At 47.5% G+C, this 26,172-nt stretch overlaps 1 protein-coding gene across 1 annotated transcript in view; it reads left to right on the top strand.

Annotated features, from left to right (window-relative positions):
- map7d3 (MAP7 domain containing 3) overlaps window positions 1-26,172 on the top strand; it is a 125,275-nt gene that overhangs the window by 24,261 nt on the left and 74,842 nt on the right. Inside the window, exons 3-7 of the mRNA XM_038776080.1 lie at window positions 3,817-3,931; window positions 11,838-11,930; window positions 13,116-13,217; window positions 24,486-24,575; window positions 25,592-25,717. Coding sequence (XP_038632008.1) covers window positions 3,817-3,931; window positions 11,838-11,930; window positions 13,116-13,217; window positions 24,486-24,575; window positions 25,592-25,717 — 526 coding nt within the window. The remainder of the gene's footprint in view (window positions 1-3,816; window positions 3,932-11,837; window positions 11,931-13,115; window positions 13,218-24,485; window positions 24,576-25,591; window positions 25,718-26,172) is intronic.

A 26,172-nucleotide genomic window follows, 5' to 3' on the forward strand; every position in this document is an offset into this window, starting at 1 on the left:
GCCTGTCAGTTGGGCTTTCTGTGCTTTCTGTGGTGTGTTGCACTCTCGTGCAAAGTGTCCTAATTGACCACAGTTGTAACATTCTTGCGATTTCTGGGGTGGGCTGTTTCTACCTTCATTTACACATGCGGGGTTTTGGTGCGTTTTTACTGCATGCATATCTGCATCTGCCTGCTCTTCATCGGGTTTCCTAAATGCGTTTTTATTCTGAACGGATTGCTCCCAAGCGCGGGACAATGTTTTTAAAACCCATTTTCCGTTGTGGGCCTCATCTGAGGGGTCTTAATTCGCGCAAGCTCTCTGTCCTGCCTCTTGTTGCATGGGAGATGAAGCTTCGAGTCCATTTTGCCATGTTATCTGAGGACAAATGGGCGCGGGCTAATTCTCCGGAAACCGCTGTAAAATGGATCCACAAGCGTCCAGCAAACGCTGTGTGGTGCTCTGTTTTCTTTTGCCTGCATCTATTCAGGCCTTCTACCGGGTCTCCTCGGTTATAGCCGATCGCATCAAGGATCGCTGTGTGCATCTCTGCTAGGGTGCCTCCTCCTAAATTCTGTGGGTCGGGAAGGGCTGCTACAACGGCAGGGTCTAGGCTCAAAACTGTAAACTTCACTTGCTCTCGCTCGTCCAGGCCGTACATGGTGGCCTGCTGCTTAACCTTTGCAAAGAATTGGTGGGGGTCGGAAGTGGGAGGAACGGTGTGATTTTCACGCACGCGTCCCGTAATTGGGTCACGGTTAAGGGGGTCATGTAAAGGAACTCCGCGTCTCCGTCCTCTGCGGTGGGTGGTTTCCTGGATTCATGGGGGTGTGATCTATCTGCTCTGTGGGGGGTTGGGGTGCTCTTCTTTTCTGGGGCTTCTCCTGCGTACATGCTCCATGTACATACCTATGCGCTGTCTCATTTAACTCTTGCCAATCGGGGCCGTTTTCCTCATTTAATTGGGATCCAAATGTGCTTTGAAAGCCATTCTGGACTGAAAGCAGGGATTGCAATTCAGCAATCTGTTTCCGGCACTTTGCATGATCTACCGAGCTCTGTCTTCGTTCCGTTGTGGAAGCATGGAGTGCTCGTAGTGCTGCTTTAAAATCGCTGTACTGCTTCTGCAATGCCTCTACCTGCTATTCCGTTTCTTATCGTACCAGGACTGCATGTTGTGTGTCCTGGTAGGCCTTGTCGTACTGGGTTTGGAAGCTGCTTAAGTGCACCAGACAAGACTGGTGTGCCCTCTTGCCATCATCCACCTCTCTGTCTTTTGCTACCAACCTCCCTTTTAACTCTCTATTCTCCTTCTCTATGTCGGTTACATCGACTTTACTCATCCTATCTCTCTCATCTATCTCTCTCATCTATCTCTTTACGGAGCGTACTAACGACCTCCTCCGTGCCTCGTAATTGTGCCAGACAGGACACGATTGCCATCGGCTTGTGACCTTTTCCCAAGCTCTTCTTGTGAATCTCTGTCAGGTTCTCCCACCAAGTATGTCCTATACTCCCGGGACCTGTTTCTTCATTCGTGCAAAATTCGCTCCAAAGGGGCCATCCTTTCCCTTTGAGGTACTTTCTAATCTTATCTTCCCAAACGGGACACTGTCCTACTCTGCTGGTCGCTGTGACCATGAATTCCTGCGGGTTCATAAGGCCTTCATTGCCATTTTTCCTATCTGAGTTCTCTTTAAATTTGGAACAAGGGGTAATAAGGCGGTGCTGCAAACACGGGTACGGCTTTCGCTAATTTCCGGAATACAAATTCCCAACGGTTTTTGCAACAAAATCTATCAGGTTTACCTTATATCCCTGTTAGTACGCATGCATTAACACACTTCCGAATTCTGGAGGATTGATCAGAACTGCTTGAACACTTGTGGTTATTTTTGTTCCCAATTGGATTCTAATTCAAATTTTGGGTTCTCTCGGAGTGGGGGGGCCACTTCTAAGTCGAGTCCCGGCTGAGTCGCCAATAAATGTTGCTCGTTACGCTTTCTCTTTAATTGCTCTGTTTTAATAACCTTTGCTCTAGAGTCGCCAGGTATCTTTATGATACCACCACGAGGTTCAAAGCCAAGTGCTGATCAATAACTCAATACACCAGTTAGTAAGTTTCAAATCAAAACACATTTATTATACACACAGTCAATCACTACTCATGCATAAACTCTACTTACTAAACTATCACTGCTACTAAAGGCCTATATTTAGCTTTCGAATGGCCCACCAGGTCAGAGGAACAATGGCCTTTATCCGGTTCTGAATCTGCTGGCTTCAAGCTGGTATGGAATAGTAGATAGGAGCGTCTATCTCATAGCGTGCGTTGACTGGAGACTTACTTGGTTGATGCAGCTGCTAGGCAGGTCTCTCCTCGCTGAGAGTCATGGTCAAGAGTTCTTTGAGAGCTGCCAAGAGAGCGAACTGAACTTGGGAACTCTATCTTATAGTCCCCAGGGGTTTCGCGCCCTTGTGGGCGGACCCCGGACCTGGTCCCAATTAATTGGACCATGTCCCAATCGTTCTAATCGATTTCTCCAATACCGGAGGTGTTCCCTGATCGTTGGGCGGGCCCTATGTGTCCGTAGGCCTGTCTTTGTCCTGGCTCCCACTGGCGCCAGGGAGTCTGGTTTGGTCTCGATTGATTCAATGTTTCTAATTGTTCCTGGGGACCGCTCATTAGTATGTAGATGACTATTGGTTTCGGTTCTGTCTGGGTTCTGCAAATCTTAATACACAGGAAACCTTGCACCTGCTTGTTGTTCCTGTGACTGGCCAATTTTCCCTGTATTCTTAGCGGGCATCCATTTTGGAATCGGGACTTGGCCACCCCAGGTGGCTACAATATTCACATTGTTATACTTGACATTTAGTAGACATATATCACTGTAATGTGGAGATGCCGGTGTTGGACTAAGGTGAGCACACTAAGAATATAATATATGTTTCTGGAACATACCTCTTCATTCACCAGAGGAAGGAGCAGTGCTCCGAAAGCTAGTGTTTGAAACAAACCTGTTGGATTTTAACCTGGTGTTGTAAGACTTCTTACTATATTACCGTATATACAGTTTTCCAAATACAATTCTGCTTCAATTATAGATTAACCATTCTCTTGATTTTTTAGCATTTAATGACTTGTTCTGTGTATCGATATTCCCTCAGTGGCTTCAGGTACCTTTGTAGAAGGTGGGATGGGAGCGGAGTCCTACAAATAGCAACACCGTCTCGAGCTCACCCTACCCTATCTTCTAAAGGCGGCACGGTAGCACAGTGGTTAGCACTGTTGCTTCACAGTGGCAGTGTCTCTGGTTTGATTCCTGGCTTGGGTCACTGTCTGTGCAGAGTCTGCACATTCTCCCCTTGTCTGCGTGGGTTTCCTCCGGGTGCTCCGGTTTCCTCCCACAAGTCCCAAAAGACGTGCTGTTGGGTGAATTGGACATTTTGAATTCTCCCTCTGCGTACCCGAACAGGCGCCGGAATGTGGCGACTAGGGGATTTTCACAATAACTTCATTGCAGTGTTAATGTAAGCCTACTTGTGACACTAAAGATTATTATAAAGGACAAAAGGTAGAAACCCGAATGTTATCAAAATAGTTTTAAAAATAATATACAGCAACAGAAACAACATAATGGAAAGCCAAGAAAGGTGTTCCTGGGCATGTCAACCTGGAGATTTCAGTTTGAAAGTTTAAGATTCCGTGCAATTCCGGATACCAGTTAATTCCTCTCAAAATAAATGAAATAATTGGGAGAAAAAATAGTTTTTCAACTTCTCAGTCAGCCAGTGTATCTTTAATCCTGTTTCCATATTGTTACTCTGCGGTAGGTGCATTATGAAGCTGTGATGCGACGCACCTTAGAACGGAGCCAGCGCTTGGAGCAAAGGCAAAAAAGATGGTCCTGGGGAGGAGCTTTAGCAACTGAAAACGAAAACTCAAATGGTAAGTACCACTTACACCACTTACTCCCTGAAAATCTGCTGCCTCTGGGGGTTGTGTCAATAACCTCACAGTTCTGGGAGAGAAGTGGAATATTTGATTATCCAAAATTTGAATCAGGTAGTTATCACTTATGCACTAATGGACAGAGTTTGGCCATTCTAGGCCACAGTTAAATAAATCTCAAGAAGGCAAGAACTGCAAGCTGGTTTCTCCGACTTGAATCATCCCTCAATCTCATCAGTTACAGGAAAACCTTTCTCCCCCCAGGTTTTGTCACCTTCTGAAGACAGAGGTGTGAGGCATTATCCTCCCATTTATAAAAAAATTGCACCAGTTCTTTCCGGAATGGATGCCAGTTATACAAAATAATTCTGATTTTCTAATGCATTCAAACCAGTTACTGAAGATGCAAATAATTCCAGGTCGATGTTGTCTTCTCTGTAACGCTATCCTTTTCCCCAGCCACCATTATTTATCAAACTGCCCTTCAAGAACAACCTTGACTGGCAGTGATAAATAATGGTGGCAGGGGAAAAGGACCCACGCATTTGCCAGTGAAGCCTGGGCTGTTGCATCATTGCAGCAGCCTGTGTGATGAGCTCTGCAGAGTATTATCTTCCTACAGCAGAACGGACTCCATTCTAGTCAATTCTAGTCCCTTTTCAACAGCACCTGTGCAATTCTGGTGCCAAATCAATGGAAACATAGAAAATAGGAGCAGGAGGGGGCCATTCAGCCCTTCGAGACTGCTCCACCATTCATCACCATCATGGCTGATCATCCAACTCCATATGGGTGACACAGTGGTTAGCACTGTTGCTTCACAGTAACTTAATTGCAGTGTTAATGTAAGTCTACTTGTGACACTAACAAAGAATGTTATTACCTGTTCCCATTTCCCCCCCTATACCCTTTGTTCAAGAGCTATATCTAACTCCTTAAAAACATACCAAGTTTCAGTCTCAACTACTTCCTGCTGTAACGAATTCCACAGGTTCACCAGTCTCTGGGTGAAGAAATTTCTCATCTCTGCCCTAAACGGTCTACCCAGTATCCTCAGACTGTGACCCCTGGTTCTGGACGCCCCCACCATCGGGAACATCCTTCCTGCATTTACCCTGTCCAGTCCTGTTAGAATTTTATAGATATCTATGAGACCCCCTCTTTCTTCTGACCTCCAGCAAATATAATCCGAACCGATTCAATCCATATTCATACATCAGTCCCACCATCCCTGGAATCAGCCTGGTAAACCTTAGCTGCACTCCCTCAATAACAAGAACATCCTTCCTCAGATAAGACGATCAAAACTGCCCACAATATTCCAGGTGTGGCCCTGTTTCTATGCAGAAACACATCCCTGTTCCTGTACTGGAAACCTCTCACAATGAAAAGTCAAAATACCATTTCCCATTTTTACTACTTGCTGCACCTGCCGCTTGCCTTCAGTGACTGATGTACGGGGACACCCAGGTTGGATTGGATTGGATTGGATTTGTTTATTGTCAGGTGTACCGAGGGACAGTGAAAAGTATTTTTCTGCAAGCAGCTCAACAGATCATTAAGTACATGGGAAGAAAAGGGAATAAAAGAAAATACATAATAGGGCAACACAAGGTACACAATGTAACTACATAACACCGGCATCGGGTGAAGCATACAGGGTGTAGTGTTAATGAGGTCAGTCCATAAGAGGGCCGTTTAGGAGTCTGGTAACAGCGGGTAAGAAGCAGTTTTTGAGTCTGTTGGTGCGTGTTCTCAGACTTCTGTATCTCCTGCCCGATGGAAGAAGTTGGAAGAGGGAGTAAGCCGGGTGGGAGGGGTCTTTGATTACGCTGCCCGCTTTCCCCAGGCAGCGGGAGGTGTAGATGGAATCAATGGATGGGAGGCAGGTTCGTGTGATGGACTGGGCGGTGTTCACGACTCTGAAGTTTCTTGCGGTCCTGGGCCGAGCAGTTGCCATACCAGGCTGTGATGCAGCCCGATAGGATGCTTTCTATAGTGCATCTGTAAAAGTTGGTACGGTTTAATGTGGACATGCCGAATTTCCTTAGTTTCCTGAGGAAGTATAGGCGCTGTTGTGCTTTCTTGGTGATAGCGTCGACGTGGGTGGACCAGGACAGATTTTTGGTGATGTGCACCCCTAGCAATTTGAAACTGCTAACCATCTCCACCTCAGCCCCGTTGATGCTGACAGGGGTGTGTACAGTACTATGCTTCCTGAAGTCAATGACCAGCTCTTTAGTTTTGCTGGCATTGAGGGAGAGATTGTTGTCGTTGCACCACTCCACTAGGTTTTCTATCTCCCTCCTGTATTCTGACTCGTCGTTATTCGAGATCCGGCCCACTATGACCATACCGTCAGCAAACTTGGTGTTGGAACCAAATTTTGCCACGCAGTCGTGTGTGTACAGAGAGTAGAGTAGGGGGCTAAGTGTGTAGCCTTACGGGGCCCCGGTATTGAGGACTATTGTGGAGGAGGTGTTGGTGTTCATTCTTACTGATTGTGGTCTGTTGGTCAGAAAATCGAGGATCCGGTTGCAGAGTGGAGAGCCAAGTCCTAGGTTTTGGAGCTTTGATATGAGCTTGGCTGGGATTATGGTGTTGAAGGTGGAGCTGTAGTCAATAAATATGAGTCAGATGTAGGAGTCCTTGTTTTCAAGATGTCGGGCTAGGGAAATGGCGTCTGCTGTGGACCGGATGCGACGGTATGCGAATTGCAGTGGATCCTGGGAGTATGGAGGTGATGCGCTTCATGATCAACCTGTTGAAGCACTTCATTACGACTGAAGTCAAGGCCACCGGACGGGAATCATTGAGGCACGTTGCCTGGTTCTTCTTTGGCACCGGTATGATGATGATCTTCTTGAAGCAGGTGGGGGCCTCGGAGTGGAGTAGGGACAGGTTAAAGATGTTCACGAACACCTCTGCCAGCTGGTATGCGCAGGCTTTGAGTGCACGACCAGGGATCACGTCCGCGCCCGTCGCCTTCCGAGGTTTCACTTTCAGGAAGGCCGATCTGACTTCGGAAGCTGTGATGGTGGGTATGGGTGAATTATGGGCTGCTGGGGCACTCGACAGCGGATTGTTGCTTACCTGCTCGAACTGAGCATAGAATGCATTGAGTTCATCGGGTAGGGGTGCGCTGCTGCCAGAGATACTGCTCGGCTTCGCTTTGTAGCCCGTTATGTTGTTTAGTCCTTGCCACAACCGCCGAGAGTCTGTCTGTGACTCTAGCTTAGTTTGATATTCTCTCTTGGCATCTCGGATGGCTTTGCGGAGGTCGTACCTGGATTTCTTGTGTTGGTCAGGGTCGTCTGACTTGAATGCCTCAGATCTGTCCTTCAGTAGGGAGTCAATCTCGCGGTTGAGCCATGGTTTCCGGTTGGGGAACGTACGTACTGCTTTCTTTGGCACGCAGTCGTCCACACATTTGCTGATGAAGTCTGTGACGGTGGTGACATACTCATTTAAGTTAGTCGCTGAGTTCTTAAATATGGACCAGTCCACTGTCTCCAAGCAGTCACTTAAGCGCTCTTCTGTCTCCTCGGACCAGCACTGCACAACCTTCTTAGCTGGATTCTCCTGTTTGAGTTTCTGCTTGTAAGCCGGGAGAAGGAACACTGTCTTATGGTCTGATTTCCCAAAGTGCGGTCGGGGGATGGAACGGTAGGCGCCCTTGATTTTTGAGTAGCAGTGGTCAAGAGTGTTGTCGCCCTTGGTGGGACAGGAGATGTGCTGGTGGAATTTTGGCAGTACACTCTTGAGGTTGGCTTTGTTGAAGTCTCCGGCCACAATGAACAAGGCCTCCGGGTGTTCTGTTTCATAGTTGTTTATAACTGTGTACAGTTCGTTCAGCACCTTCCTCACTTCTGCCTGGGGTGGGATGTAGACCGCTGTGATAATGGCTGAAGTGAACTCACGTGGAAGATAGTATGGGTGGCACTTCACGGTCAAGTATTCCAGGTCTGGGGAGCAGTAGGTTGCCAGGGTCATCACATCCAAACACCAGGAGGAGTTGATGAGGAGGCAAACCCCTCCACCCTTCGCTTTGCCTGAAGATGCCGTGCGGTCCGCCCGGTGAATAGAGAAGCCTTCAGGTTGTATGGCACAGTCCGGTGAGGCGGGGGTGAGCCATGTCTCTGTGAAACAGAGCACACAGCAGTCTCTTACTTCCCTCTGAGAGGTAAGTCTGGCGTTAAGTTCATCCAGCTTGTTTTCAATCGCTTGGACGTTTGCCAGGAGTATGCTGGGGAGAGGGGTCTTGAAACCGCGTTGCTTCAGTCTAACCTGCAGATCACCGGGTTTCCCTCGCTTCCTTGATCGGAAGCTGCGGCTGGATGGTCCTGGGATTTGATGGGAGAAGTCTGACCTTGTGGAAGGTAGGTGGTTGCGTCTGGCAGGGTCCAGGGCGCTGGTTGCTCATTCCCCTCTCTCAATCTGTAGCCATTCAGATAATAACCTGCCTTCCTATTATAGCTACCATAGTGGATAACCTCATGTATCCACATATATCTACGGTTTGAAGAGTGGAGGTTTATGAGCTGGAGCATGGGGCTGAAGTGGTACGGTGCGGGGAATGTGTTTGTGGGCAATTGTCACCATGGACAATTGTTTGGAATTCAGTGCATCGGAGAGGGCCTGGTGGAGGTGGGGGCGGGTGTGCAGGCTGAATGAGCTGAGTGTTGTAAATGTCTTCCCTATCCCAGGAATGAGAGAACAATAATAATCGCTTATTGTCACAAGTAGGCTTCAATTAAGTTACTGTGAAAAGCCCCTAGTTGGCACATTCCAGCGCCTGTTCAGGGAGGCTGGTACGGGAATTGAACTCGCCTTGTTCTGTATTACAAGCCAGCTGTTTAGCCCACTGTAGATTTATTAGAGGAAATTGTACTCAAAGACAGCACATGGTGCAATGAGACGGCTGCAGAGAATATTGTGTAACAAATGATAAGTTCAAAAACAGGATAACCAACTTTCAACCTTACGTAACTAGAGGTTGCCAAATGCCGACCATTGTGCCATCAACCTAAGGCCCATTGAATCAAAGACAACCCATAGTTTACACAAGCTCAGCATTCTGGAGACACCGTGGACTTGCAGTAGCCAGCCGAGCTACATCTAAGAGAAAGACAACTAAGACAGAGATTCATCTATAAGAAGGTCAGGACCTGCACAACAAATTGTTATGATTCCTGTAACACCGATAACTTTCCCAAAGAAATTCAACTTCCAATAAACAGCTAAAAGAATAACAAGTCAAGCTTTAATGTTTTCAGACGTCATTCTAAATATTAACTGTAACAAAAGACTAAAATCACGACAGGTATTATTAACTAAACGTTATCTTTCTGGGTAGCTTATCCTTTAAACCACAGAATGGAATCTCCCGTAAGCCTAACTGATAAAGCACACTCTGTATTTTGCACTGTCCTTTACGTAGATATTCAATTTTTCAAGAATGAATCAAAGTGACCCTTAGCTCCTGAAGGTTCATTCCTGTGTACTATTCTTTACTACAGTCTTAGAACTCTGAAGTTTATTTTCCCAGAGATTCTCCTTCTAGCCTAGGCCAGGTGGCTCCTCCAACCCTGTTCAATCCTAGCAAGCTCCCACCAGCATTCCTACTCGGCAGACCAGAGAATCTTTTGTTTGACCTTCAACTGTTTGGCCCGAGATCCAGGCAATCTCAAAAGCACTGCCAGTGATATTATAGTGAAGTCTGTAACCCAATCTTTACAATGGCTTTCTCTGCATCCTTCCCCATGACAACGTGATGCACATGGGCCTTATATTGAGATGGAAATTGCTAATAATCCTTGTGAGTCCTCCTCTCTTTCATTTTGGAAGCAAATGGACTATTTAAAACACAAAACTGTTAACAACCCAAGATTCTCAACACTTTTCTGAGACTTTGGAGACCCTCAGTACCATGCTAATGCAGAGGCAGCTACCATTGTCTTGTACCTTCCTCTCAGTAAAACAATCGTAAGTCTCCCTTTGATCTCTAATCAGGAAACCACCCAAGCTTGTTATTTCCATAGTGTCCTTACAGTGCAGAACGAGGCTATTCGGCCCATTGAATCTGCACTAACCCTCCAAAAGAGCACCCTACCTAGGCCCACTCCCCTGCCCTGTAACCCCATAATTCCACCCAAGCTGCCGATCTTTGGACTGTGGGAGGAAGCCGGAGCACCCAGAGGAAACCTATGCAGACACTGGGAGAATATGCAAACTCCACACACTCAGCCAAAGCCGGAATCGAACCTGGATCCCGAGTGCTGTGAGGCAGCAGCACTAACCACTGCACCACCGTGCGTCAGACAAACTTCAGAACGGACCACATGGCCCTACCATTTTATCTTAAATTAAAGGCCCAATCGTAAAACATGACTTCTTATAAACTTCCTAATTATAACAGAAACAAACAACTGTCTGTCCTCCGGCTTGAAGCAGCCTCTAAAGGAACCTGAGCAGCTTGGCACATGTTTGCACTGCTACCTCCGTCAGCAGGCATGGAGCTGCCGGTACAAGATAGAACTGAACAACGCACTAATTGTAGCTTTCCTAACGTGTATACAGTGGAATTGTAGAGTTTGTATTAGTGCGGCTGAGATAGGGAGGTGCTGACTTGGAGTATATGGATGCAGTGGAGATGAGAGTTCGGTGTAAGGAATGTTCCAGAGTGGAATTAGGTGGGAATGTGTGTGAATGGGAGATGGAATATGGTGGGAATGTGTGGGAATGGGAGATGGAATTAGGTGGGAATGTGTGTGAATGGGAGATGGAATTAGGTGGGAATGGGAGATGGAATATGGTGGGAATGTGTGTGAATGGAAGATGGAATTAGGTGGGAATGTGTGGGAATGGGAGATGGAATATGGTGGGAATGTGTGTGAATGGAAGATGGAATTAGGTGGGAATGTGTGGGAATGGGCGATGGAATATGGTGGGAATGTGTGTGAATGGGAGATGGAATATGGTGGGAATGTGTGTGAATGGGAGATGGAATATGGTGGGAATGTGTGTGAATGGGAGATGGAATATGGTGGGAATGTGTGTGAAGGGGAGATGGAATTAGGTGGGAATGGGAGATGGAATATGCTGGGAATGTGTGGGAATGGGAGATGGAATATGGTGGGAATGTGTGTGAAGGGGAGATGGAATATGGTGGGAATGTGTGTCAATGGGAGATGGAATTAGGTGGGAATGGGAGATGGAATATGCTGGGAATGTGAGTGAATGGGAGATGGAATTAGGTGGAAATGTATGGGAATGGGAGATGGAGTATGGTGGGAATGTGTGGGAATGGGAGATGGAATATGGTGGCAATGTGTGTGAATGGGAGATGGAATATGGTGGGAATGTGTGTCAATGGGAGATGGAATTAGGTGGGAATGGGAGATGGAATATGCTGGGAATGTGAGTGAATGGGAGATGGAATTAGGTGGAAATGTGTGGGAATGGGAGATGGAGTATGGTGGGAATGTGTGGGAATGGGAGATGGAATATGGTGGGAATGGCAGATGGAATTAGGTGGGAATGTGTGTGAATGGGAGATGGAATATGGTGGGAATGGGAGATGGAATTAGGTGGGAATGTGTGGGAATGGGAGATGGAATATGGTGGGGATGTGTGTGAATGGGAGATGGAATATGGTGGGAATGGGAGATGGAATTAGGTGGGAATGTGTGGGAATGGGAGATGGAATATGGTGGGGATGTGTGTGAATGGGAGATGGAATATGAAGCTTGAGGCAATCAGGACCAATATCTCATTTTGTTTTGACTCTCCTATTACCTGGATTATTCCCCTGCCGATATTAATCACCTTGTTTTTACTGTCACTGATGTTTATCTATTAACCTGCTTTGATTTTGTTAAATTATAATTTCTCTCTTGTTTAGGTGTTCCTGAACATTCCTTAACTCCACCTTTAAATTTGTCTGACTGCCCCCCTCCTCCCTCAGACCAGCAGGCTTCCACTGAAGATGGTTCTGGTTTGGAACTATGATTCCTGCTTGCTGAAAATTAAATCTTCTTTGTTAATGTTGCAAACTAACTTTTTTTTAAAGCTGGGTATAAAAGGGAAACTAATCTCGGGCACTACCAGCATGGAATATTTTTTCCTACAAATATTGGGAATGGATGCATGCATCTGGTTTGTTAACCGGAATTGTAAAATGGTATTTTATCCTGAAAACATTAGTTATTCTCACAGCTGTCTGATATCATTGTTCAGACAGGTGCTGCGACATGATTTAGAGATTTTTAAAGTTAGCTATGGATCAAACTGCATCAATGAACATGTAGAAATCAAACTTAACCCCTGAATTGTATCTTTCTCTTTCTGCGACTGTCATGTTTTCTGGTTTATGATGCTTATTGCACTAAACATTTGTTACAGATGTACCTGGAACTGTGGGGCTTCTAGTCACCCGACATCAATATGTTGAATTCCCTGTTATGATGTTTTAAATAATTAAATGCAATCGATAGTGTTTACAATGGATTGAGGAGTTTAGTTTGTTGGGGCACTTGCACCTCGGGGGCCCGTTTTGAATTTGAGCCAAACTCTTAATACAGCGTTTCCCCTCCATTAGACTCCTTCATGAAATGAGTTTTGAGTATTCTTGATCCGGAGCGTGAGACGTGCAAGACAGTTTGAACCAGTTTACACTGGAAGTGGTGTGGGCAGTGGAAATTGGCTGTATGGAGTAGGGTTGGACTTCACTATAGAACTGGAATGGGCTGCCTGCTGGGTGTGTTTACCCCTATAGAGGCAGGGCACTACACTGAAACAAAATTCAACAGCGTCCTGGAACTTGTTAAAATAAGCAAAATGAGAAACGAGAAACAGGTTTGAGGCAAATGAACGTGACTGGGAATGTTAACAGTCACCATTGTAAACAAATTGTAACCATACCTTTTTTACTTAAGGTGAAAATCTTGTTTTCTATTTTCTGGCATTTATTGATAAATTTCAAAGGGGCAAACTCCAGACCCACTTCATCTTTCAGTTCATAATGCAGTTCAGCGAAACGATGGAAATTTCCTCGTCCAACTTATGTTTTCAGGATAAAATATATCTCAAATATGCGGTAAAAAATGGGTGTTTAAGCAGTTACCAGTGCTGTGTATAAACTTGTGTCTCAGTGATTTCTGATCTTGTTTACTTGCTGCAGCTATAGACAAGCATTCTCCATCCATTGCCAACGTCATGAAGTCAGGGATGAGCAAACGTCTGTCTTCATCCTCCACAGCACTCTTTAACTCTCCTGACAAAAGTAAGTGGGCTGCTTTTGGATAACACACAGGTGGACTGGCCAGTTGTGTTGTAGATTTAACTTCAAAGTAATGTGTTACTCTTCAGCAGATGACCATCTTATAATTCAAGTGTGTGCCTTTACACCGAGCTACAGCGATGAAAGATGGTAAACTCGCCTCTTAAAGCTAGGGTGTCTACTTAAATCGGAATAACTGATTGTAAATGATTGATCTGGTTTTTTGGGCTGAATGGGCCACAGTTAAGGACTTGCATTTTGCTATCCCTCACTTGCACACTGGTCTCCTCTGATTGGATTAATGTAAACAGATTAACCTGTTTCACTTTTGTAAAGTTGGATGCTGAACACAATCAGCTTTCCAGATGTTTAAGAGGGGCATGAATCTCCAAACATTCCTTCCCCAGCCAGTACTGCAACAGACTGTGCAAGTCAGTAATGATTGGTCCATTACCTTAATCTTAGAGTATGAATCAGTCCCAATCTTCTCAGACCATTTGGTGAAATTGCCAGCTGCTGTGATTATTGACTGGTGTATTTTGGCTCTCAGTCTAAGCAGGAAAAGATGATAGACCATCCTTTATCATATTGACTTTCATTTAAATTCCACTAACTGTGCTGAGTGTGATCGTAAAGCACAGGAATGGTCAATGCAGTTCTGACAATTTCAGCGAAATGGTTGGGGTGTTTGATTATTTGCTGACCTGCAGCATTCTCCCTCTCTCAGACATTTCTGAATTGCAAAACATAATAAATGGAGAATATTTCCTAGATGGATTCAAAAACTCTCCACTTCATCCAATTTGATTGTGTCATAGAATAGCTACAGCACCTCGGGAGATGAGGTCAACTCGACTAGTTCTCCTCCCCTCTGTGTTCTCCCCATTGCCCTGCATGTTTTTTCTCTTTAGGTAATTGTCCAGTTGCTTTTTGAAAGCCACGTTTGAATCTGCCTCCATCACACACGAGGCCGTTAATTCCAGATCCATAGGAGTAGAAGTAGACCATTCGGATCTTGGAGTCAGCTGCACCATTCACTAAGGCCATGACTGACCTGATACCCTCAGCTCCACTTTCCTGCCTTACGTCAATAACCCTCTATTCCCTTACTGATTAACAATCTGTCCATCTCAGTCTTGAACATGTTTTATGACCACTACAACCTTCTGCGGTAAAGAATTCCACAGATTCTCTACTCTTTGAGAGAAGAAATTCCTCCTTATCTCGGTCTTAAATGTGTGACCCCCTCACTCAGATTCTGCCCTCTGGTCCTAGACTCTCCCACAAGAGGAAACATCCTCTCAGCATCGACCCTGTCGAACCCCCTGAGAATCCTATTAACCGTGTACAAAGGTTTTTCCTCATGTCATTGTTGCTGCATCTCCCATTCACCCTAAACTTTGCTCCCTTATTCTCAGTCCTTCCGATTATGGGAACAGTTTCTCCATTTCTACTCTGTCCTGATCCCTCTGTACTCTGTCCTGATCCCTCAGACCTCTGTACTCTGTCCTGATCACTGATACCTCTGTACTCTGTCCTGATCCCTCTGTACTCTGTCCTGATCACTGATACCTCTGTACTCTGTCCTGATCTCTCTGTACTCTGTCCTGATCCCTCTGTACTCTGTCCTGATCGCTGATACCTCTGTACTCTGTCCAGATCCCTCAGACCTCTGTACTCTGTCCAGATCCCTCAGACCTCTGTACTCTGTCATGATCCCTCAGACCTCTGTACTCTGTCCTGATCACTGATACTTCTGTACTCTGTCCTGATCCCTCTGTACTCTGTCCTGATCACTGATACCTCTGTACTCTGTCCTGATCCCTCTGTACTCTGTCCTGATCACTGATACCTCTGTACTCTGTCCTGATCTCTCTGTACTCTGTCCTGATCCCTCTGTACTCTGTCCTGATCGCTGATACCTCTGTACTCTGTCCAGATCCCTCAGACCTCTGTACTCTGTCATGATCCCTCAGACCTCTGTACTCTGTCCTGATCACTGATACCTCTGTACTCTGTCCTGATCGCTGATACCTCTGTACTCTGTCCTGATCCCTCTGTACTCTGTCCTGATCCCTCTGTACTCTGTCCTGATCCCTCTGTACTCTGTCCTGATCACTGATACCTCTGTACTCTGTCCTGATCCCTCTGTACTCTGTCCTGATCACTGATACCTCTGTACTCTGTCCTGATCCCTCTGTACTCTGTCCTGATCCCTCTGTACTCTGTCCTGATCCCTCTGTACTCTGTCCTGATCCCTCTGTACTCTGTCCTGATCCCTCTGTACTCTGTCCTGATCCCTCTGTACTCTGTCCTGATCCCTCTGTACTCTGTCCTGATCGCTGATACCTCTGTACTCTGTCCTGATCCCTCTGTACTCTGTCCAGATCCCTCAGACCTCTCTACTCTGTCCTGATCGCTCAGACCTCTGTACTCTGTCCAGATCGCTCAGATCTCTGTACTCTGTCCTGATCGCTCAGACCTCTGTACTCTGTCCTGATCGCTGATACCTCTGTACTCTGTCCAGATCGCTCAGACCTCTGTACTCTGTCCAGATCCCTCTGTACTCTGTTCTGATCGCTGATACCTCTGTACTCTGTCCTGATCCCTCAGACCTCTGTACTCTGTCCTGATCCCTCAGACCTCTGTACTCTGTCCTGATCGCTGATACCTCTGTACTCTGTCTAGATCCCTCAGACCTCTGTACTCTGTCCTGATCCCTCAGACCTCTGTACTCTGTCCTGATCCCTCTGTACTCTGTCCTGATCACTGATACCTCTGTACTCTGTCCTGATCCCTCAGACCTCTGTACTCTGTCCTGATCCCTCAGACCTCTGTACTCTGTCCTGATCCCTCAGACCTCTGTACTCTGTCCTGATCCCTCAGACCTCGGTACTCTGTCCTGATCACTGATACCTCGGTACTCTGTCCTGATCGCTGATCCCTATGTACTCTGTCCTGATCGCTGATACCTCTGTACTCTGTCCTGATCCCTCTGTACTCTGTCCTGATCACTGATACCTCTGTACTCTGTCCTGATCCCTGATACCTCTGTACTCTGTCCTGATCACTGATACCTCGGTACTCTGTCCTGATCGCTGATCCCTATGTACTCTGTCCTGATCGCTGATACCTCGGTACTCTGTCCTGATCCCTCTGTACTCTGTCCTGATCACTCTGTACTCTGTCCTGATCACTGATACCTCTGTACTCTGTCCTGATCCCTGATACCTCTGTACTCTGTCCTGATCCCTGATACCTCTGTACTCTGTCCTGATCCCTCAGACCTCTGTACTCTGTCCTGATCACTGATACCTCGGTACTCTGTCCTGATCGCTGATCCCTATGTACTCTGTCCTGATCGCTGATACCTCGGTACTCTGTCCTGATCGCTCAGTTCTCTTTCAAATCTCCCCTCAACCGTCTGTAAAGCGAGCAGCTGCAGTTTCTGCAATCTGTGAACACCTGGCGACCATCCAAGTGAGTGATTGAGAACAAGCTGAATGGCCTCAATGCTGGACTTACCTCCCAGAGGGAAATGAGGATCTGCTGTGTGCTCTGCTTCACCGAGAGATGGCTCACTCCGGCCACACCAGACTGCACCATCCAACCCGAAGTGTGATTGTCTATGTGGAGTTTGCACATTCTCCCATGTCTGGTTTAAGGGGCTGGTTCCACCTCAGTGAAGACCGGCAATCGCCGTCTCTAAATAGAAAAAACCCATTTATCTGCTCTTGACATTCAATGGCACTCCCATCGCTGATTCCCCATTCTCAACCCTGGGGAAAACCATCGCTGAATCCCCATTCTCAACCCTGGGGAAAACCATCGCTGAATCCCCATTCTCAACCCTGGGGAAAACCATCACTGAATCCCCATTCTCAACCCTGGGGAAAACCATCACTGAATCCCCATTCTCAACCCTGGGGGTTACCATCGCTGAATCCCCATTATCAACCCTGGGGAAAACCATCGCTGAATCCCCATTATCAACCCTGGGGAAAACCATCGCTGAATCCCCATTATCAACCCTGGGGAAAACCATCACTGAATCCCCATTCTCAACCCTGGGGGTTACCATCGCTGAATCCCCATTATCAACCCTGGGGAAAACCATCGCTGAATCCCCATTCTCAACCCTGGGGGTTACCATCACTGAATCCCCATTATCAACCCTGGGGAAAACCATCGCTGAATCCCCATTATCAACCCTGGGGAAAACTATCGCTGAATCCCCATTCTCAACCCTGGGGAAAACCATCACTGAATCCCCATTATCAACCCTGGGGAAAACTATCGCTGAATCCCCATTATCAACCCTGGGGGTTACCATCACTGAATCCCCATTATCAACCCTGGGGAAAACTATCGCTGAATCCCCATTCTCAACCCTGGGGAAAACCATCGCTGATTCCCCATTCTCAACCCTGGGGAAAACCATCACTGAATCCCCATTCTCAACCCTGGGGAAAACCATCGCTGAATCCCCATTCTCAACCCTGGGGGTTACCATTGACCAGAAATGACATGGACCAGCTGTATAAATATTATAGCTGCAAGAGCAGATCAGAGGCTGGGAATTCTGTGCCGAGTAACTCACCTGACCCCCAAAGCCTGTCTACCATCTACAAGGCACAAGTCAGGAGTGCAATGGAATACTCTCTACTTGCCTGGATGATTCAGCTCCAACAACACTCAAGAAACTCAACACCATCCAAGACCAAGCTTGATTGGCATCCATAGAATCCCTACAGTGCAGAAGGAGGCCATTCGGCCTCTCGGGTCTGCACCGACCCTCTGAAAGAGCACCCTACCTAGGCCCATTTGCCCACTCAATTTCTGTAACCCCATAACCCCACCTAACCTTTGGAAACTAAGGGGCAATTTAATATGGCCATTCCACCTAACCTGCACACCTTTGGACTGTGGGAGGAAACCGGAGCACCCGGAGGAAACCCACGCACACACTGGGAGAATGTGCAAAATCCACACAGTCACCCAAGGTCGGAGTCAAGCCTGGTCCCTGGTGCTGTGAGGGAGCCGTGATAATCACTATGCCACCATGAACCACCCCATTTCCCAACTCCAATGTCTACTCCCTCCACCAATTGATGCTCTGCAGCAACTCGTCACGGCTCCGTCGACAGTACCTCCTCATCACCACTCCGCTACCTAAAAGGACAATGGGAGCAGACACTTGGGAACTCGGGCAGCTGCAAGTTCTCCAAGTAACTCATCATCCTGACTTGGATATATATCACCGTTCCTTCACTGTTGCTGGGTCAAAATCCTTGAACACCTGCTCTAACAGCACTGTGGGTGTACCTACACCACGGGGACTGCAGTTCTTCAAGAAGGCAGCTCACCATCACCTCCAGGGTAATTAGAGGTGAACAATAAAAATGTTGGTCTAGCCAGTGAATGCCATGTCCTGTGAAAGAATGAAATTACCTTCATTAACCCTCTGTCACAGGTGGCGCAGTGGTTAGCACTGCTGCCTCACGGCGCTGAGGACCCAGGTTCAATCACGGCCCCGGGTCACTGTCCGTTTGAAGTTTGCACATTGTCCCCGTGTCTGTGTGGGTTTCACCCCCCACAACCCAAAAGATGTGCAGGGTAGGTGGATTGGCCACACTAAAAAAAAATTGGAAAACGTAACTTTTTTTAAAAATCAACCCTCTGTCACTTAATTAAAAAACTCAATCCAGTTAGTTAAACGTAATTTGTCCAAGGCAGTTCACTATTTAGAATTTCAGTATTTAGAACCGTACAGCACAGAACAGGCCCTTCGGCCCTCAATGTTGTACCGAGCCATGATCACCCTACTCAAACCCACGTATCCACCCCACACCCGTTGGCTTTCCCTCATTATTAAACATTTGTCAAAGTAACTTAATTTTATCTGGAATTATTATTTCTAGACCTTCCCGACCAGCAAGGTTACACTGACTGGCCTGGAGCTGGCCTTATCCTGATGGTCTAACAAACCACTTTATTCAAAGGAAATTGGGAATGGTCAATAATGCTGGCTTTGTCCACAACACCCTCAACTTGTCAAAGGACACATTTTTATAAATCCTTTTCTTAACAATGGTGTAATATTTATATTTCCAACATCTTGACACCATCCCCATTTCTAAAGATATAGTGACGCTACAATTCCTATTTTCATTTCCCTCCCTATCCTTGGATTCATCTCTGATCCTGCTGGCTCACAGCCAACCTTTCTTGGAGCACTTTTATCCATTTTTAGCTGTTCCAGTATCATCATCTTCCTTGGTAAAGGCAGGTGTAAAGTATTTATTCAGCCTCTCAGCCATGTCCTCTGCCTCCATTAAAGCATAATAGTTTTCTGTATTTTGCTTATTTTAGAGTTGAACTAATTACTTTTAAACCTGCAGTATTCTCCTTGTTTTCAGAATGATTCCGCCAAATCTCTTCATTGCTCAGGCTGTAGTTTTTGTTTTGGGAGATTTTAGTGCTGTTTATTTTGGATTGTGAATAACGCTGCAGGAATCTGATTCGACCATGATATTTGCAGTCACCGCTATGGCTAAGCGCACTATTTGTGGAAATATAAGTCAGCAATGCCTCATTTTCTTATTCTCAAGCCAAATGTTGAGATTCTAACCAAACTGTTTTGTCCACCTTTGATTATCATATTGATGGCTCCCACATTGTTGGCTGAATTGCAGTAATGTGGGTTGTTAAAGCACAGCGTTGCGGGGGAGCAGGGAGCTTTATTGATGGGACTATAGAAAACTAGCTGCATGACTGTCCCATACATCTGCTAAAATGACACAATTATATAACTTCAGCATTGAAACAGGACATTTAACCCAACTGTTGAGTATTTATATTCCACCAGCTTCCTCCCATTCTATCCACCTCCTCTCAATCTTTCTGTATCTAATTTACTCTGCTTCCATTTCAAAGCATCCAGAAACTCATCTGTTGTTTAATTTAAGTCGAACTTTGCATCTGACAGCAATAGCTGCTTTTCTCCTGTTTTTGTGATGTCTCAGTCTTTGACTTCCCAGCCCTTCTACAGAGAAATGGAATACTGTACTGAACTCGGGAGAAATTTAAAAATGAAATGCTTTTTCTATAACATACTTTGTATTGTGGGTGGTGAGTGCTCCCTTTTATCTCTTCAATGAGCGATTTATGGAGCTGCTTTGATGTTTGCCAGTCAAACACAGTCCCTTTTAGTTTTGCTCATGGGCATGTTTCTGTGTTTTAAATGCTGAAGCAGAGAGGCTTAAACAATCACACAACCCATCTGATCAGAAAGACAACAATATTAAACCCTCCTTTTTACTGACCCTCTGACAGAGCAGAACTCCCTCAGTACTGGCCCTCTGACAGTGCGGTACTCCCTCAGTACTAACCCCCTGACAGTACGTTACTCCCTCAGTACTGACCCTCTGACAGTGCGGCACTCCCTCAGTACTGACCCTCTGACAGTGTGGCGTTCCCTCAGTACTGACCCTCTGACAGTGCGGTACTCCCTCAGTACTGACCCTCTGACAGTGCAGCACTGACCCTCTGACAGTGCGGCACTCCCTCAGTACTGACCCTCTTACAATGCGGCACTCCCTCAGTACTAACCCTCAGACAGTGCGGCACTCCCTCAGTACTAACCCTCTGACAGTGCGGCACTCCCTCAGTACTAACCCTCTGACAGTGCGGCACTCCCTCAGTACTAACCCTCTGACAGTGCGGCACTCCCTCACTACTGACCCTGTGACAGTGCGGCACTCCCTCAGTACTGACCCTCTGACAGAGCGGCACCTCCTCAGTACTGACCCTCTGACAGAGCGGCACCTCCTCAGTACTGACCCTCCCACAGTGCGGAGCTCCCTCAGTACTGACCCTCTGACAGTGCAGCACTCCCTCAGTACTGACCCTCTGACAGTGCAGCACTCCCTCAGTACTGATCCTCTGACAGTGCGGTACTCCCTCAGTACTAACCCTCTGACAGTGCGGCACTCCCTCAGTACTGACCCTCTGACAGTGCGGCACTCCCTCAGTACTAACCCTCTGTCAGTACAGCACTCCCTCAGTACTGACCCTCTGACAGTGCGGCACTCCCTCAGTACTGATCCTCTGACAGTGCGGCACTCCCTCAGTACTAACCCTCTGACAGTACAGCACTCCCTCAGTACTGACCGTCTGACAATGCGGCACTCCCTCAGTACTGACCCTCTGACAGTGTGGCGTTCCCTCAGTACTGACCCTCTGACAGTGCGGCACGCCCTCAGTACTGACCCTCTGACAGTGCGGCACTCCCTCAGTACTGACCCTCTGACAATGCAGCACTCCCTCAGTACTGACCCTCTGACAGTGCAGCACTCCCTCAGTACTGACCCTCTGACAGTGCAGCACTCCCTCAGTACTGACCCTCTGACAGTGCGGTACTCCCTCAGTACTGACCCCCTGACAGTGCAGCACTGACCCTCTGACAGTGCGGCACTCCCTCAGTACTAACCCTCTGACAGTGCGGCACTCCCTCAGTACTAACCCTCTGACAGTGCGGCACTCCCTCAGTACTGACCCTCTGACAGTGCGGCACTCCCTCAGTACTGACCCTCTGACAGTGCGGCACTCCCTCAGTACTGACCCTCTGACAATGCAGCACTCCCTCAGTACTGACCCTCTGACAGTGCAGCACTCCCTCTGTACTGACCCTCTGACAGTGCGACACTCCCTCAGTACTGACCCTCTGACAGTGCGGTACTCCCTCAGTACTGACCCCCTGACAGTGCAGCACTGACCCTCTGACAGTGCGGCACTCCCTCAGTACTAACCCTCTGACAGTGCGGCACTCCCTCAGTACTAACCCTCTGACAGTGCGGCACTCCCTCAGTACTGACCCTCTGACAGTGCGGCACTCCCTCAGTACTAACCCTCTGTCAGTACAGCACTCCCTCAGTACTGACCCTCTGACAGTGCGGCACTCCCTCAGTACTGATCCTCTGACAGTGCGGCACTCCCTCAGTACTAACCCTCTGACAGTACAGCACTCCCTCAGTACTGACCCTCTGACAATGCGGCACTCCCTCAGTACTGACCCTCTGACAGTGTGGCGTTCCCTCAGTACTGACCCTCTGACAGTGCGGCACGCCCTCAGTACTGACCCTCTGACAGTGCGGCACTCCCTCAGTACTGACCCTCTGACAATGCAGCACTCCCTCAGTACTGACCCTCTGACAGTGCAGCACTCCCTCAGTACTGACCCTCTGACAGTGCAGCACTCCCTCAGTACTGACCCTCTGACAGTGCGGTACTCCCTCAGTACTGACCCCCTGACAGTGCAGCACTGACCCTCTGACAGTGCGGCACTCCCTCAGTACTAACCCTCTGACAGTGCGGCACTCCCTCAGTACTAACCCTCTGACAGTGCGGCACTCCCTCAGTACTGACCCTCTGACAGTGCGGCACTCCCTCAGTACTGACCCTCTGACAGTGCGGCACTCCCTCAGTACTGACCCTCTGACAATGCAGCACTCCCTCAGTACTGACCCTCTGACAGTGCAGCACTCCCTCTGTACTGACCCTCTGACAGTGCGACACTCCCTCAGTACTGACCCTCTGACAGTGCGGTACTCCCTCAGTACTGACCCCCTGACAGTGCAGCACTGACCCTCTGACAGTGCGGCACTCCCTCAGTACTAACCCTCTGACAGTGCGGCACTCCCTCAGTACTAACCCTCTGACAGTGCGGCACTCCCTCAGTACTGACCCTCTGACAGTGCGGCACTCCCTCAATACTGACCCTCTGACAGAGCGGCACCTCCTCTGTACTGACCCTCTGACAGTGCAGCACTCCCTCAGTACTGACCCTCTGACAGTGCGGCACCCCCTCAGTACTGACCCTCTGACTGTGCGGCACTCCCTCAGTACTGACCCTCTGACTGTGCAGCGCTCCCTCAGTACTGACTCTCTGACAGTGCGGCACTCCCTCAGTACTGACCCTCTGACTGTGCAGCACTCCCTCAGTACTGACCCTCTTACAGTGCGGCATTCCCTCAGTACTGACCCCCTGACAGTGCAGCACTCCCTCAGTACTGACCCTCTGACAGTGCGGCATTCCCTCAGTACTGACCCTCTGACAGTGAGGCTCTCCCTCAGTACTGACCCTCTGACAGTGCAGCACTCCCTCAGTACTGACCCTCTGACAGTGCGGCACTCCCTCAGTACTGACCCTCTGACAGTGCAGCACTCCCTCAGTACTGACCCTCTGACAGTGCGGCGCTCCCTCAGTACTGACCCTCTGACAGTGCGGCACTCCCTCAGTACTGACCCTCTGACAGTGCGGCACTCCCTCAGTACTGACCCTCCGGCAGTACAGCACTCCCTCAGTACTGGAAGTATCAATGTGTGTTTTGTGTTGAGTCCTGGAGTGGGGCTTGAACCTGCAACCCTCTGACTCTGTTTTGAGAATGTTGCAACTGAGCACAACTGATCATGTAGCATCTGATCAAAATGGGAAAGATGGGTCTGAGCTTTAGTTTTGGAACATAATTGTTGGTCAGTGTGCAGGTCATGTTGCAGAGCAGTGCGTTCAACCAATTAACACAAATCCAATTTGATCTTTTAGCTATGTCTTTGGAGACCAGAAGTACTTCATTAAACAGACTGGGTGGTAAAACCTCTCCACCAGGGAAAGTGTCCCATGTGGAGCAAGCAGGTGCAGGGAATGCTCTTGTGCTATTTAATCCAATGTTAATGTTTCATTACTCTTTTCAAGGATAAAAATCAGGCTGTCTGGTAATCATTTTCTACATTACATCATTATTTCAGTCACATTCAGGGCAGCACGGTAGCATGGTGGATAGCACAATCGCTTCACAGCTCCAGGTTCGATTCCGGCTTGGGTCACTGTCTGTGCGGAGTCTGCATATTCTCCCCGTGTGTGCGTGGGTTTCCTCCCACAGTCCAAAGATGTACAGGTTAGGTGGATTGGCCATGATAAATTGCCGTTAGTGTCCAAAATTGTGCTTAGTGTTGGGTCGGGTTACTGGATTATGGGGATAGGGTAGAGGTGTTGACCTTGGGTAGGGTGCTCTTTCCAAGAGCCGGTGCAGACTCGATGGGCCGAATGGCCTCCTGCACTGTAAATTCTATGATTTCTCAGAAAGCTTTTAGTCTCTGTGTCAAGTAAGAATTCAGCAATTTTTAAACATTGGATGTGAGCCCGATGTGTTTGGAAGCAATCTTTATTGGTTTGGATGTTGTGGAATAATGAACAATGCCCTTGATTCTCAGGCACAGTGGATACGAAGAGAAGCTCCTCACTGAATAGATTGGCTGGGAACCCTCGTCCATCCCAGTCAGACAAGATGGAAGAACTGCAAGGTGGATGGCAATTTGTATCAGACATTTTCCCTGTTACATGGCTTGAATGCTCAGTGAATATTAAATATATTTAACTTGATCCTATATTAATTTAATCTGAATTGTGTAATGTGCTGTCTCAAAATCACAGCAGTTGAAGCACAGAAAACTCTCACTTATTCATCTCTCATTGCGAACATGAGCTCTGATTTTTCGACTTTTATTCCAATCTCTCACTCCTGGCTTTTTCTGTGTGATTTTCATCATTCAAGTGTAAACATATTGCACCCTATTGTGATTAACCTTTGTGAGTTTGGAAATCTTTTTAACTTGTTGGTCTGTTTGTTGGCCATATTGATCTGACATGAAACCTTGAATTCACTAACAATGTTCTAAACTACTTGAGTTATACCTAATCTTCACTATTTTTCCTTTCCTAGGCTTGCACTGGAACATGTGCCTCTTATTGTAACTTGCAGTTTGTTCATACAGAGGTGGCTGTACAGCTAGCTGCTGCTGTCCTCTGACTGTTGCGTCATTTGAGCAGAGTAGGCGGTCGCAGCTTTGTGTTTACTGTAGTCCGTCTCCTGGATTCAGCCCATTGGGGCTCAGCTCATGTCTCCACACACTAACCACCAGGTCAATCCCCACAACCATTGTTTGCATATACTGTACACCCACCCAGCATATTGACACATTAATCACACTCTGAGCTTATCATGTTCCATTTGAACACATCTTGCTTCTTTTGAAGCTGGCAGACTTGTGCTTAAATTTGTTAATGACCAGGAGTGTATTTTGGGAACGCACCTTGCTTGTTGATTATTGTTTACCCTCCGTTATCTAATAGTTTGAGATTGTGAAGTTTATGTTTTTAACCCATTCTTGGTTTTGTTTTGCATAAGCATTCACAAACCTAACTAATATGTTTTTGTCATGATTTATGTTTGACTCCTCCATCCCTCCTACCCTCACCCCTCTCCTCCTCCCCAGTTAAAACCATGCTGACTCCCTTTTGATTTATTCCTGTCCCTCAGCTCGGCGTTCCCTGAACAGTCCCCTGGAGAGTAATGTAATCAGCCGTCTGCTGACCCCCACACAGTCCTCTTTAGCTAGGAGCAAGAGTGCTGCTACTTTATCAGAAGCTGGACAAAGTTCTGCAGGTAAACCTCTTCCACCAAAGACATCATCTCTCAGCATCCTAAGCTTTTATTGAACATAACTGCATTTGGCACTTTACCAACACCCTGACCTTCAATGCACACCGCTTCTTGGCTGCTCTCTACTTACTGCTAATGTGGCAAAGTGTACTTAGCTAACTCCATGACTGAAGCTGCTGCTGCTGACTAGGAAGCATCAGCTCATGTCAGCCAGTGCAATGGTGATGGTGAGCCAGGTCTCTGCTTAGTCACCAGGCAGAATATCTCACAGAGCTTGACTGGGGAGGGGATAGTGAGCAACCCGGGTTGGTTGGAGGTGGGATGAGGATTGGGTGCCGGTTGGAGGCTGTGGGGGGGAGGGGTCGCGGATTTGGGGATGGGTGGAGAGTGGATGAGCCGTTGGGCTGCTAGAGGCTCACCACCATTCAGCTGAATCGCACAGAGTGGGACTCTGCTGG

The sequence above is a fragment of the Scyliorhinus canicula genome, chromosome 17 (genome assembly GCF_902713615.1).
Source record: "Scyliorhinus canicula chromosome 17, sScyCan1.1, whole genome shotgun sequence".
In the NCBI taxonomy this organism is placed as follows: Eukaryota; Metazoa; Chordata; class Chondrichthyes; order Carcharhiniformes; family Scyliorhinidae; genus Scyliorhinus; species Scyliorhinus canicula.